Source organism: Pinus tabuliformis, chromosome X, assembly GCF_031772625.1.
Source record: "Pinus tabuliformis cultivar Carrire ecotype Pingquan chromosome X, CPIR1, whole genome shotgun sequence".
In the NCBI taxonomy this organism is placed as follows: Eukaryota; Viridiplantae; Streptophyta; class Pinopsida; order Pinales; family Pinaceae; genus Pinus; species Pinus tabuliformis.
Window position 1 is genome coordinate 1,189,355,038 of NC_142308.1, and position 15,313 is coordinate 1,189,370,350.

Consider the following 15,313-nt stretch of genomic DNA (forward strand, 5'->3'; position numbering starts at 1 on the left):
AGTAAAAATCGTGTTGTTACTGAAATAGTTTTTCTTTTGGTAGAAGGCTTATTTATAATCTAAGAAACCAAAGAAGCCATAATATATTTGAGTAGATTTGCCAGGACAAATGGACTTGAAAGAGTGCCGAGTCAACTACATGAGAAAAAGTGTCTGTGGGAAATTTGTAGCATTTCATTGCTTTGAGGGTATAAGATAAGCATATTTTAAAAAAGTTCTCAAATGGGTTCATAACTTCTCATACATGACAGGATGTTGATGAAGATGATTGGATTACAAGATACTTCTTCGCTGGAGGTACAATGCCCTCAAGCAACTTGCTTTTGTATTTTCAGGTATTTCTGTACCTGCGTGATTTTTATCAGTTGTTTGATTGTTCATTAAGCGTTGTGATTACAATATTACTCCAGGCTTGCTACTTAATTATTTTTATTTGTAGCCTCTAACACAAATATAAAACACAACAATATTTTCATCTTAAGGTGAACGGTGAGTTCTTGATTTTTCTTTATAAAAAACATTATTTTGCTGTCTGCACGCTGAACAATGATTTCACAAGAAAATTCCTTACAAACATCTGTGACAAAGGCAAAAATACTGAAACGCTCACACACACTAGACACTAGTGAAAGAGTTAACAAATAATCACAAGTCCTTTTATAGTTTCTAAAAGGAGTAGGAACCATCTTGATCTAATGCAAAGATTATGATAATGTTTTGTTCTCTAGTGACTTGAGATAAAGTGGGGTGAAACAGTTAAAAATTCAAATAAGTCTATCAGATAACTACCATGATTACTGGTCAAGTCTCGCACAACCAGTGCAGGATGGGCCTCGTTAGCAAGGCGACTCAGGATCAAACTTCACTGAGGGTGGTTGTGCCCTGTGCTAGGGGGAGGCGGCATGCTAAAAAATCCAGTCAGCTAAGAGCTGTTGTGGTTCAGGCCAGGTGCGATCCCTAGGTGACTTTGACGGATTAGATGCCCCTGGGGCGCGGCTTCTCAAACCACGGGTCAAGCTTGGAAGATCACAGACAACTTGGCAAAAAAAAACTACTATGATTACTGATCTGCTTGAATGGAACTTTTAAATAACATGTCAAGTGGAGGAATGTGGAGAAAATTATGATTAAGATGCAATTCTTGAAATAATAGTAAAAAACTTCTAGAACTTGCTCTCAAAGATACTAACAATTGAAGGCAGGGAGAGAAAAGATTATCACATGTAATTGATAACTGTTATATATTGCTTGCAAGCTCTTGTATAATAAAATAAACATTATAAAATGTGAAACTGGTTAATAAAAATTCACAAGTCAACAAATAATTGTGTTATAAGCTGTAAAATAATCAGATTAACGCACTTCTTAAAGACAATGTATCATTCTTAAACGAAGGAAACCGCAAGATATCAATATAAAATATGCGCAGGGAATTTGTGATGTTTTATTTTCACTGTAGCTTCTACTTTGTCGGTGTTAAACAACATAGACATCTTGATTTCTCACCATTGCAAAGCAGCCATGCATGCAAATAGCTCAGATTCTACCTGATTAAAAATGTAGGTTGCAGAATGAGTATGTTTCGCAGAAAGTTTGGCTCTGCCAACCAAATGAAATAGACTGGCCTTGACAATCGGGTCATACAACAACTTTGTAGTTAATTTTGGAAGAGCATACTACAAAACAAGAATCTTGTATTCATTACCAGGTCTATGTAAGGGCACAGAAAGGGAATGGTTTGTAAGATGTGCAACAGTCAGTATTTTAACATTAACAATATAAGTGGATAAACTGACAAATACTAGTATTCATATCGATTTGACTGAGTTCATTCAAACCTACAGGATCACGTTGCGGTTGTTGATCATTGGCTTGTAAATGGGAAACACTATGCTCAAACAAGGTACTGAAGCTTACTTTCCGTCTAGCTCACTATCTTGTATAGTGTTACTCATATGGTTAACATAAAGCTACATCATAAGATTTGGGTGTATCATGTATTTGCAGAGTCCTAATTCTCCATATTATCTTGCAGTGAAGAATGGCTGAAGAATATGGATAAGAATTTGACCTCTATAATTCCCATATTTAATGATACCTATGGAGAGAGCTCGGCCCAAAAATGGATTGCCTACTGGCGAACGTTCTTCATTGCAGTGGTGGAACTTTTTGGATATAATGATGGGGAAGAATGGATGGTTTCACATTTGCTTTTTAAAAAGACGTAAATTTGATTCTGATATTGGCAAAGTAGAATACATTTTAAATATCAAAGCAAAGATATGTCATAACTAATATATTAAGGAAATTACAGAGGCCTCTTCTGGATGGTTTTTGAGAGTAAGTGAACGTTCATTGCAGTGGTGGAACTTTTTGGATATAATGATGGGGAAGAATGGATGGTTTCAGATTTGCTTTTTAAAAAAAGTAAATTTGATTCTGATATTGACAAAGTAGAATACATTTTAAATATCAAAGCAAAGATATGTCATAACTGATATATTAAGGAAATTACAGAGGCCCCTTCTGGATGGTTTCTGAGAGTGAGTGCTATTTAAAGTTTGTTTCCTACCTCTTACACATGGATATGACCAAAAATAGATACATAATTCACCTGCAACACACACCACACCTAATACAGATCTTAGAATTACCATGCTTGAAAACACAGAGATATTTTTGTATGCTAAAAATCCTTAACAATGTTCAAAATGAGATACATAAGATTGATACAATACACACTATACCTATACAGAGCATAAAATGGCCATACTTGAGACCACATAGATAATGTGAAACGCTAATAAACAGCTATTACCCAGCAAAGACGGCTTGAACAGTTTGGGTGAATTGTTCAGATTGCTTAGGCCATCAAGTTAAAACACAGCAGTACATGTTACATGATTACATTGCTAACTGATAATATGATAGTATTGAGTTGTTGAGCAAGGGATGCATCTGCAAATTAGATAGTGCCAGACAACACACTCAAATGAATAAGATCGTTGAAATATGCTTGTTTGATGAGAGTCGTATAACAAATAAAGTTTACAATGAATATATGTGGAGTGATGGCAAGCACATTTCCTACCAATAATATTTTGCTTGCCCTGATATAATGTTGCATACAATGTAATTTTCTATAGCCGGGCCGTTGCAAAATCACAGATACTGCAATGTGGATTTGACCCAAATAACACATAATTTACTTTCTTTTATGAAGTTTTAATGTTGTAAAGTAGATAAGATAAGATAAGATAATTATATTTATGTCTAATTATTGACTAGAAGGTAGATCAAATAGACTATTGAGGTAAAGTAGATAAGATAAAATAATTATATTTATGTCTAATTATTGACTACAAGGTAAGTCAAATGGACTATTGAGTACAATGATGTCTATACAATGCGGGAGAACCAAACAATGTCTTATAAAAAATACATGCAAAAATACAATACATGAAGTATCATGTTACGTTAATATTAATTAATATGGTATTATGTTACACTAAGCAAAGTAGTGGGGAAGTGAAATGGTACTCTTAATTCAAAATTTATTTTTTATTTCTTTTTTCAATCCTGGAAACAATGAAATCATTAAAAGTTTATATCAAAATCTCAGCAACCATAAAATAAAAACAACCATTTAATTTATAAAGACAACCAATTAATTTATAAAGACAACCAATTAAATAAAAACAACCATTTAATTTATAAAGACAACCAATTTAGTTGTACATTTCATTAAAATTGTGGAAAAACTATTATCACATAGGCCAAATTTAATTTTTATTTATTTTTTCAATCCTGGAAACAATGAAATCATTAAAAGTTTATATGAAAACGTTAGCAACAATAAAATAAAAACAATCATTTAATTTACAAAGACAACCAATTTAGTTGTACATTTCATTAAAATTGTGGAAAAACTATTATAACATGGGCTAAAGGGACATTTAAGCGATATTTATTTTCGTGGTGTTCCACTTAATTTAATTGAGCAATACCTTATTAATTGACCAATACCTTATTAATGAAGTTTTAATGTGATAAAATAGACAAGGGAGCCACTGTCGTGGCGGTAGTCCCTGCCGGGGTCTGCCATAACAACAGAATACAAAGGCTCTGTGCAACATGTCTACACACTCAATATAATTATCATGCTCATAAGTTCACTCTATTACTGAGCATATTAAGAGATCATAGCCACTGTTTGGTTTGAACCAAGTGCTCATCACTTATTCTGTTTGGTTTGAACAAACTTGCTACCTTCCCTGAAAGATCTTGCTGTCTGCATGGCGTTGCAAATTCAGTGTGTAATTTGTTACAAAAATTCAGATTAGGGCTTGAAAATAAAAAAATTTAGTCACTCCAACTTCTCTGGAGAATTTGGAAACTATTGATTTTGTCCTTGGAAGAGAGCGCAGAGAAACTACAGCTCTTTCCCGCGAGGTCTTTATTTAGAAAAGCTGGAGACTGTGATGCAGATAAGTTTTGCCTTCTAACATGCCCTTGAAACCCTTGGGCATGCATCGGAGATGTGGATATTGGATTAGCTCCATCCATCTCCAGCCTAACAACTTCACCGGCCGCTGCATAGAGCAAATCCCATGCATCAGTATTCTCTGTCAAAGGAGTTGTTGGCGGGGATGAGACCTGTGAAGGACCCTTCGAGCTTCCCCTGGACCAACTACCAACTGCAGATAAGGTAGACTGCGGAGACCTTGCCAGACTATTTGACTGCAAATCAAGTTTTACTAAAAGAATTAGATATTATGTGTATGCTATAGGCTTAAATGAACAATCATATAAAAGAGTCTGGCATATTGTAGATATGGAGTACTCGGAAAAATGAATAAGACTTAACATCTTCTGCCTGCACGCCCACTGAGAAGACTGATTCATATCACTGTTTTCGTCATCATCAAGCATGGCATGAGCAATCTGGCTGGCCAAACCAGCCATGTAGTCATCTTAAATCTAAATTAAGTCATTATTTTTAAATCTATGAAATCAAAAAATAAAACAAAATTCCTTAAAGTTTTGTAATCCAAGCAAATAAATACGAACAAATGTGAAGATGATAATATCACGCGTCAAAAAGACAATGCCACATTTCTTATATCTGTCAAAAGGACTTTGCCACGTTTCATATATTTTTCATGCAGTTTGACGTAAAAGAGCATGTTGTTCACTTTTATTCGAGACTGGTTCATAAATCTCTCTGCTTATGTGTAAGCGCTGTCTGCATGGCGTTGCAAATTCAGTGTCTCTCTTGCTGTCTGCATGGCGTTGCAAATTCAGTGTGTAATTTGTTACAAAAATTCAGATTAGGTCTTGAAAATAAAAAAATTTAGTCACTCCAACTTCTCTGGAGAATTCGGGAACTATTGATTTTGTCCTTGGAAGAGAGCGCAGAGAAACTACAGCTCTTTCCCGCGAGGTCTTTATTCAGAAAAGCTGGAGACTGTGATGCAGAGAAGTTTTGCCTTCTAACATGCCCTTGAAACCCTTGGGCATGCATCGGAGATGTGGATATTGGATTAGCTCCATCCATCTCTAGCCTGACAACTTCGCCGGCCGCTACATAGAGCAAATCCCATGCATCAGTATTCTCTGTCAAAGGAGTTGTTGGCAGGGATGAGACCTGTGAAGGACCCTTCGAGCTTCCACTGGACCAACTGCCAACTGCAGATAAGGTAGACTGCGGAGACCTTGCCAGACTATTTGATTGCAAATCAAATTTTACTAAAAGAATTAGATATTATGTGTATGCTATAGGCTTAAATCAACAATCATATAAAAGAGTTTGGCATATTGTAGATATGGAGTACTCGGAAAAATGAATAAGACTTAACATCTTCTGCCTGCACGCCCACTGAGAACACTGATTCATATCACTAAAGGTCCGAGAGAGGGGAATAACCGCATCTCCCCAACAGTGGAAATTGGTTCTAGCCGTGGGTAGTTTTCCTCTTGGCTAACTGCCACTACTTTTCAAGAATGAAAATGAGAGGGGAAAATACCCATAAAACTTGATAGCTGCAGCTAGAAATGACAAACAAGCCAAGTGGCAGCAAAAGAAAATAACAAGCTAAGTGGCAGGCAAAAACAAGCCAAATGGCAGGAAACCAAAACCAACATTTATAAGATTATATGCCTGCATTTATAAGATTATACTGGCAGTTAATGTTAAAAGACTAATGTTAGATCAAGCGATCGCTAATAGTCCCTATCAAAAGCCCAGAAAATCATTGGAACCACAAACTAACAAATTGCATCCAAAATGTTTCATATAGCATAACTTACCCCACTGGAGAGATTGCTTGCCCATGTTCTGAACCTAAAAACCACAGAAATCAAACCTGTCTATGAGATTTTGTTGGGTAGAACACAACACAAGATACAGAAACTACAGAAATCAAACCTGTCTGAGATTTTATTGGGAAGAACACACAAAATACAGAAACTACGAGCACAAAACTAAAACTCATACCATGTTCTCGAACGAAGCCTTGTTGGCTTCTTCTGCAAAAACCAAAATTTTTCTGATCAATAATACAACACAATACAAAACTCATATAAAAAAATTATGTCCAACTCTTCCTCACCTTGCAAAACCAACTTGTAGGCATCTTGAGAGGCAGCATTCAGAGCACCAATCTGGGCAAAAACCACACACCCAAAACCAGCATCATAATCATCTACACAAACATCAGAAGGGGAGAAAAAAAATGAAAAAGGAAAATAAAGTGAAGCCTGTACTTACCCCATCCACTTTGATAAAACCATCAACCACCCTGTTGAGAAGAGGATGGCCCAAGTCCACCAGAACATCCACGTTTGGACCATCAAACCGAACACTACCTCTTGGCTTCTCCATTTCCATAACCTTTTTCTTCAAGTCTGTGGATTATTCTAATAGCCTGCAAACCATAACACAGTTACTGAACTCATAATTTTTTGATACCACAATACAAACAACTCACTGCATCAAAATAAAACCGTCAAGAAAATCATGGTAATCATGGTTGAAATTCATAGGGAATGATGAATATCACAGGGAATGATGAATATCAAGTAGCAGAATGTGTGTGTGAGGGCTAGATTGTAAGTGGAGCTTTCTGAGAGTGAACAAGAGATGAGAACACGTATTAGTAACGTGGCAATCAGTTTGGGCCACACTGCACACGTGTAATGACCGACCTAAGTTTCGAAATGGGCCAAACCAGCAGAACTTTGCTTCAACCAGCCTACTTTGGATAAGATGATATTGCAAACTTTGCCTCCACAACCTACTTTGGATAAGATGATATTGCGGCAATCTTTTTGCATCGGGCAACGTGAAGGCTGTAATAAGACCTCAATTGTTTTCTGAACCAAAAACTTTGCTTAAAATTTTGTTGAATGAAATTGGGAGCATTAAGCTTAGGTTAAAATGCAAAAACACCGAAAAAAATCGTTCAAAGTATAAACTAATGCTCGGTCAACAATCGAGCAATCGCTAATAGTCCCAGGCAGGGACTAATAAGGGTAGGAACATTTCCATGTTACACCAGCTTTAATTGTCTTATTGTCTTATTTGAATAGTCAAAGAAAATGAAACAAAAGATTGTTGTCTTATTTGAATAGGCAAAGAAAATAAAACAAAAGAGATGAAATATTTTATCGTCTTATTGTCTTATTTGAATAGTCAAAGAAAAAGAAACAAAAGATTATTGTCTTATTTGAATAGTCAAAGAAAATGAAACAAAAGAGATGAAAGATTTTAATGTAAAAAAACATTTTCAGATGGAATTAGAAATGAAAAATGTGGAAAAGCCCAAAGGTAATAGGTAGTCTCAATTCCATTATGAATATGCCTATGTGAATAATTAACAATAAGACAATTAAAAAAAAAAAGATATTTAAAAGAAAAATCAAATTCATGGAATCATTAAAGAATATTTCAAAAAAGGCATGCAATACATGAAAAGACAAATAAATATATTTTAAACAATCAATATATAAAAACTTCTTTTGCAATGTAATAATGAAAAATGAATTAGTTGTCTTCAAGTGAATTGTAATGTCCAACATGTATTGGAATTTCATGGGGAAAATGCACAGAATACGTGAAAAGACATAAATATATTTTAAACAATCAATATAAAAAAATTTCTTTTGCAATGTAATAATGAAAAATGAATGAGTTGTCTTCAAGTGAATTGTAATGTCCAACATGTATTAGAATTTGATGGGGAAAATGTCCATCATGGAGTATTGACACATGATATATATAAAAAAAATTGCAATGCAATAATGGAAAATGAATTAGTAGTCTTCAATTTCGACCCATGATATATAAAAAAATAAATAAAAAAAAACACTCCAATGCAATAATGAAAAATGAATTAGTTGTCTTCAACAAGTGAATTGTAATGTCCAACAGGTATTAGAATTTAATGGGGAAAATGCCCATCATGGAGTATTCAACTCATCAAAATTATGATCCATATTAATAGCTACAAATGAGTGAAAACAAAGAAATGGTTCAATACATTTGATTACATTGTTCAAACTATCATTTTTAATTGGTGGAATGTTTTTCAAATTCCATCCCAGTGTCCAACAATAAAATGAAATGTTACGAGAAAGAAACATCTTAAGTAAATAAAGCACAAAAATTCAAATATACACTTGAAGGGAAAATATTAGTAGTAAAATGTTGTATAGACTATCAATGACATATAGGGAAAAATATAGGAGGTAAAACCTACAAAGGTTGTGTCATAGATATCCATACTATTATAGCAATCAATAGTGTTCAAAACATGGAAGGCATTATAATAATGAAAGGGAAATTTGTTGCCTTAAATTAGTGAATTGTATTGTCAAATATAAATAAAATGTTACAAGGACGTACTCTACAGTAATAAAACACAAAACTTCAAATACAAGCTCAAATATCAATGGAAAAATATATTAAATGATATATATATATATATATGTGTGTGTGTGTGTGTGTGCGCACGCGCTATTAGTTATTATATTAGTGTAATTATTTATATGACATAATCTTTGTAGGTTTTATTTCCTATATATGTATATGTCTATGTCTATGTCTATGTCTATGTCTATATCCATATCTATATCTATATCTATCTATATATATATATATATAGGAAATAAAACCTACAAAGATTGTGGCATATAGATAACTACACTAATATAATAATTAATAGCAAAACATAGGATATGTGAAAATTCTAATTTTTAAGAAAATTGATGGCAAAATAATGAACGTATCAAAAAAAGGGTAATTTCACTTCATAATGCTTTAATAGAAAAAACCTCCAATGGTAGGCACTCCTCTCTTCCACCAAGCAAAGCCTCTTCTAATAGGTTGTAGCACTTTTAATGGATTAGTACTAAAAAGCATGCAAATGTTCTACAAAGATCAAATGACATAGTTTCATATTATGCTTGTAGGGCGTAGGCTTTAGCACTTTTAATGGATTAGTACTAAAAATCATGCAAATGTTTTACAAAGATCAAATGACATAGTTTCATATTATGCTTGTAGGGTGCAACATTTCAAAAAGTAGGTATATGATGTATACTTATAATCTCACCATTTCAATTCAATTAAGCAATGTTTTTTAAAATGTTATGATAAATTATGTGCAGTGGTAAAAGATAATAAACTCATTATATATTTATTTGAGTGATACTAATAGTTATGTTCAAGATCATAATCATTTTCCATACCCGTATTTAATATCACTGTTGTGAAATTTCCTTAATTACAATTACTGAAAATTATTTTTCTATCTTATGCAAATTATTTGTCTTTATAAATTAACTATGACAAATAACAAATAAAATCACTACTTCAATTTTCAAAAATAATCACAGGAACTGAGAAAATAATGCACACACACAAAAGTTAGACACTTATATTTTTGGACAATAGTCCCTGAAAAACTTGTGGGGAAAACCAATTCTATGGATGAGGGCTTTATTATTAATCTTCAACAAAAATTGAGAATTACAAACTACTTACCTCTCGTTGGCAAAGCTCTAGCAAATTATCTTCTCTTAGCCAAATTGACCTGGAAACCACAAAGTCTCCCTTTGCAGAAAATTTCGGCCTCTTTTTGTTATTCCCACTCCTTCCAACAACTCACATTGGTTTCTCCAGTAACTCACATTTCCTACGATAAAATGATCCTACAAGCAAATATGCCTCTAACAACTCCTCTAACCAACTCACACTCCCTCCGAAAAAATGATCTGGTAAATGGAAAATAAATTAAGCCCCTTTGTCACACACACTGGTAAACTAGCTACTTGCACTACCAGATTTGACCCTTCTTCTATTGATGAATTCAACCTCCTTCCTCTCACTGGGAGCTAGAAATTAACTGAGAAAATTTCTCTCCTTAATCGTCTTTGTTGAAACCCTTTTGTTGGTGTCTTCTTTACTCAAACTACGCCCTTTCTCTCATTGCAACTGGGTAATTTGAACTCCCTTGTGTGTCTCCAAAAGCCCCATCAATTTGCTCTTATAATCTCTCGTTGAGCAACCAAAGGCCACAATCTAATCCTAATCAACAACTAATTTCATCTTGAATCCTCATGAATTTTCTATAAGTCATTAGATCTAAATCGATTTACCTCAATTAATTTGATTTAATTAACCAGTTTTCCTAAGTTAGACTTAGGAAAATATTTAATAATTGGCTAATTAATCTAATTAAGGAATTTTCCTTAGAAACTTTTTTCTAGGTCTTGGAGATAACCTTTCTCATGTGTTCCTTAGCCTCTTATACACCAATAGAGACTAGAACACCTATCCGAGCTACCAAAACTAACACTCCCTCTTAGTGAGGAAGGTGTTCTCCACCACTCCCAACTTATTCTTAAAGAAGGAAAACTTTGCCTTACCTAAGGCCTTGGTTAGAATATCTGCAACATGTTGATCTGTGGGAACATATTGTAATCGAACTAATCCATGTTGTACACAATCTTTGATGAAGTGGTATCTGATGCAGATGTGTTTTGACCTATCATGAAACCCTGGATTCTTAGAGAGCTTGATGTAACTTTGATTATCACAGTAGATACTAATCAAATCCATCCTATGACCAAATAGTGCCACTAGCAGTTTCCAAAGCCAAATAGCTTCACATGTAGCCATGCTCGATGCCATGTATTCCACCTCTGTAAAAATTAGTGCCACAAAATTTTGCTTCCTACTGCACCAAAACACAACCCCTGATCCAATACTGAAGCAATACCCTGAGGTGCTTTTCTGATTTGCTGCACTACCTTCCCAATTTGCATATGTATATCCCATCATTTTGACACCATCACCTCGAGTATATGTAAGACCATACTTGATTGTACCTCATAGATAATGCAATACATGTCTCATTGTTGTCCAATGTACTCTCTTAGGTTCCACCATGAACTGAATAAGAGTGTTGACTGAAAAACAAATGTCTAGCCTTGTGTTGACCAGATACATAAGAGATCCAATGAGTTGCTTATACAAGGTTGGGTCCATTCTTGCATCCTTTGATGCATTTGTATTCCTCAAGTTGGTAATCATAGGCATAGACATGGGTCTATAGTCTTGCATCCTAAATCTCTTCAGGATCTCCATAATGTATCTCCCTTTCCCAAGGAAGATCTCCTGCCGGGACGGGGTCCCCTAGGGTCAAATTTTGTAAAGTTTTGTTAAATATTGTATAGTCTCCGCATTTTGAGGAGCGGAGCATGAGTAGCGCAAGTCGATAGGAGTCAAAGGGGATTTTAGAAGGTCAAATCCCCTTAGTTTGTTAAGAGTCAAGTTGTTTTGAGACCCACCTATGGTTCGCATACCATGGTATTGTAATGAAGAATCATATAAAAAGGAGTCATAGAAGAGTCATAATAAGTAATAAGTAAGAAAGAGCATAGAAGTGTAGAGTTTGGGTATTTTTTGTCCATTCTGTACTTGGGCGAAGAGGAAGCCTCCTGCAGCTCTGTGTGTGGAGACCTTGGTAAGTCTGTAGCTAAGTGTGTGGCCCCCTGCAGCTGTGTGTGCAAGGTTAGAAAAGGCTTTAATTGAAGATCTAAGCATAAAAAAGGCTTGTTTGAAAATTATTTGTGTATCTGTGTATTACTGCTTCTATATGAATTTACTATATTTTTGATCAGTTGAATGCAATTAATCAGGAAAAGTACTTAATAGATTCTTGAAGACTTAGATTTGTGTATTCATATGATGTTATGAATGTTTAGCGTAATCGTTGAAGGGTATAAATCTACTAACTTCTAATTGCTTCAATTTTTGGGTTTTAAGGATTAGGGTTTGTGAAGGTCGAGAAAAGCCCTAAGTTTGACAGAAACATATCACATAGTCCTTTGGATGCATAAACGTGGTTCTAGCATCCCAATACTTCCTCGGGTGAGACTGCAGCCTACGCTACACTGGTTGTTGCTGAAAGGGTCAGTAGTGTGGGGTTTTGTTGGTTAGCGCAACTAACTATGAACCTGGGTCCAAGCCCCCTCGAGCCAACAAATGGTTTTGTTTTCGGAACCGGGATATATCTGAGGAATGTGTGATGTGGAATAAGTGGATACCGATTGAGAAGGAGATTGAAAAGTGGATAGATCGGAAGCTACACGAGTTTGCAGCCCAAGAAAACAGGAATCTGCGCCTGTCAAAAGAAGAATGGTTGTAGAGATACCTGTATACAGAGGAACATGAAGTTTTATTTTGCTCATTTCCTTGCGAATTATACCAATGGTTATCTAAATTGGCAGATGGTCAACCTACCTGGAAGTTGGATAACCCTACTGTGTGGACTCGAGAGTTAGTGAAGCACCCAGAAGGATCATAAAACAAGGTCGCGAAGGCGGTTGATTATTGGATCGATAGTATTTTGGGTGGATTTATTAGTAAGCTTGCAATTGATACGTTTGTTAGTAAAATCGAAGCTGAACGCTAGTTTTTCAAAGGACCAAGAGGTAAGTATTTGAAGTCTCTGAAAACTTGGATTAAAATATTATTGTGTGAAAAATGGGTTATGCCATTGAATTGATGTTTAGACGAGACTTGACAGAAGTTACTTGAAGTGAGAGACCATTAAGAAGAGATCTAGCTTCAAGTTCTGAGTACAGTCCTTTGTTGGAAGCGTCTGATAGCGATGAAGAAATTAATAGTCTGAAGACACCCTAAGGTGCGCCGCAAACTATAATACCGCATCCATCCACTCCACCTCTGCCATCACCTCCAACTCACACACCTACACCCCACTTCCACCTCCACCTATGCTATTCAGTATGGTGAATGCTATCAAGATGCCTATATTCAAGGGTCCGGGGACAGAAGACCTTGATCAATTCTAGTTTGTAGTAGATGTTATGTGGAAGTCACAACATATTATGAATGACGATCTGAAGAAAGTGCAGCTGGTCACAACATTACAAGATAGGCCGCTGAGTTGGTATATTAAATACAGTACGACTCATCCAGCTACAACATTGAAAGACACAAAAGATGCGCTGAAGAATGAATTCAAAAAACCTAAGTCTCAAGCCCAGTCTGTGACTAAGGTAAAAGAAATTAAACAAAAGTTGAATGAATCTGCATGGGATTTTGATCAAAGGCTGAAATGTCTGCTACAGCAGGCTAATCTGCAGATCTCGGATGAGCAACATAAGGATTGGTATATTTCTTCGCTGTTACCTCATTTGAGATTACCACTGTCACAACAAAAGGTTGGATTGTAGGCTGAGGCTCTAGAAATTGCTATGAAATTGGAGGCTTCACCTATTCAAGATACGAATATGGGAGTGCAATAGATTTAGTTGCAGTTGGCTAGCCTGCATATGGAGTTGCAAGATCTCAAAAAGGGGAAAGAGGTCCAAAATGAGATCCACACGGAGGTATGGTGCTTAAAGTGCAAAGGCCATGGTCATGACAAGTATCATTGCCTAGTATATCAGAACTACCTAATTGGGGGAGGTCCTATCCCCCTGAAGTCAAAAAATATCACTGGATCGAGCACCAGTGTGGTGCCATGGTGCGTTATCTGCCAAATAACAGTAAAAATTCGATGAACAATTGCCATTTGTTGCAGAAGTTTGTGCAGATGTCCCAACAAATGTTCTGCAATTTCTGTATGTCTACAGGCCACGATGAGCATAATTGCCGAAGCTATGAGTTAATAATGGACAGAACTCCGACATATAGAGTATGAGTTGAGATACGTACTCAGCAGGATCAAGGCACAACTGTAGCGCATGGAGGATTCTAGGGACGAGGAAGAAGACGTGGGGGAGGAGTTGGAAGAGGCCGTGGATATATTATTTGTTACAATTGTGGGGAACTAGGCCACTTTGCGTGAGATTGTCAGAACCCGACACACCCCCTCTTATCAATATTGCGGATAGTTTAACCATGTTATAGAAGATTGTGTTAGTTTTTGGTCACATCTAATGTGTTATAGCCATGAAGCTTGGTGGAGAGGCTAAGGCACATGAGTTCTAAAGAACCCAGAAATTGTTTGGTGAAATTCCACCCGGATTGTATTTTATTAAAATAATTAATATTTTTAAAGGGGTTCCTAAGACTAAAGTTAGGAAATTAAAGTATTAATGGGTATTAATCAAAATATGGGTGAGAATGTTATAGCATGCTGATCGAGTCAAGTTTTAATCTTAGCCATTGATTAGAGACTTAATCTCGGTCGTTGAAGTCTCAACAAGAAAAGGATAAGAAGGAGTCTTGGGGTTCATTTAGAAACACAAACGGAGAGAACGAATTGATCTGGAATTCGATTTCTAGGGCTAGGAAGTTGAGAAATTCGAATTGAGTGATCAGTTGCAGCAGAGGGGAAGGGATAGTTTGGGAGTGATGACAGAGAGGCAGAGAGAAGCTACTGGAGGTAGCACATCAGCTAGAAGGACTGATGCTGGGCCAATCTGGGCCCACACAGGCTTGACGCATAGCCAGAAGGGCCAGCACAGAAGCTCAAGTTGCCCTCCACACAAAAAGACAGAACTATCGGGGAACTGCTGGAATAGCCAGGAAAGCTGACACAGGGAGTAGAAGAGATAGTGCAGAGCCTGTAGGGCTAACACAGGGCTAGCACAAAAGTAGCCGAGGTTAGCCAGTTTTGCTGCCGGATCAACCCGATTCTGCAAGGTGAAGTGAGGTAAAATGCACTCAGTTTCTCCGCCATTGTATTTTATTTGTCATTGGATTTCCAGGAGGGCATCCAAAATTTGTATTCAGAACCACTACTTAATAATAGAAAACCCTTAGAGTTGTTGCACC

At 36.0% G+C, this 15,313-nt stretch overlaps 1 protein-coding gene and 1 long non-coding RNA gene across 2 annotated transcripts; one reads left to right on the forward strand and one right to left on the reverse strand.

Moving 5' to 3' along the window:
• The first annotated feature begins 254 nt into the window (after window positions 1-254).
• On the forward strand, window positions 255-2,514 carry LOC149144202 ((S)-coclaurine N-methyltransferase-like). Its single transcript, XM_089448934.1, has 3 exons — window positions 255-335; window positions 1,845-1,903; window positions 2,036-2,514. The coding sequence occupies exons 1-3, from the start codon at window positions 303-305 to the stop codon at window positions 2,226-2,228; spliced, it is 285 nt and encodes a 94-aa protein (XP_089305060.1). The 5' UTR covers window positions 255-302; the 3' UTR covers window positions 2,229-2,514.
• A 3,793-nt stretch (window positions 2,515-6,307) lies between these two features.
• LOC149144203 (uncharacterized) lies at window positions 6,308-6,673 on the reverse strand. Its single transcript, XR_016264944.1, has 3 exons — window positions 6,612-6,673; window positions 6,497-6,528; window positions 6,308-6,343 (listed from the first exon to the last, which is right to left on the reverse strand). It is a non-coding gene; the product is annotated as an uncharacterized LOC149144203 (long non-coding RNA).
• Between the last annotated feature and the right edge of the window lie 8,640 nt (window positions 6,674-15,313).

Coding starts and splice junctions, on each gene's coding strand:
- LOC149144202 (XM_089448934.1), top strand. CDS start 303: ATGCCCTCAAGCAACTTGCTTTTGTATTTTCAG. Junction 336..1,844: donor ACTTGCTTTTGTATTTTCAG/GTATTTCTGTAC, acceptor TCAAACCTACAG/GATCACGTTGCGGTTGTTGA. Junction 1,904..2,035: donor AAACACTATGCTCAAACAAG/GTACTGAAGCTT, acceptor ATTATCTTGCAG/TGAAGAATGGCTGAAGAATA.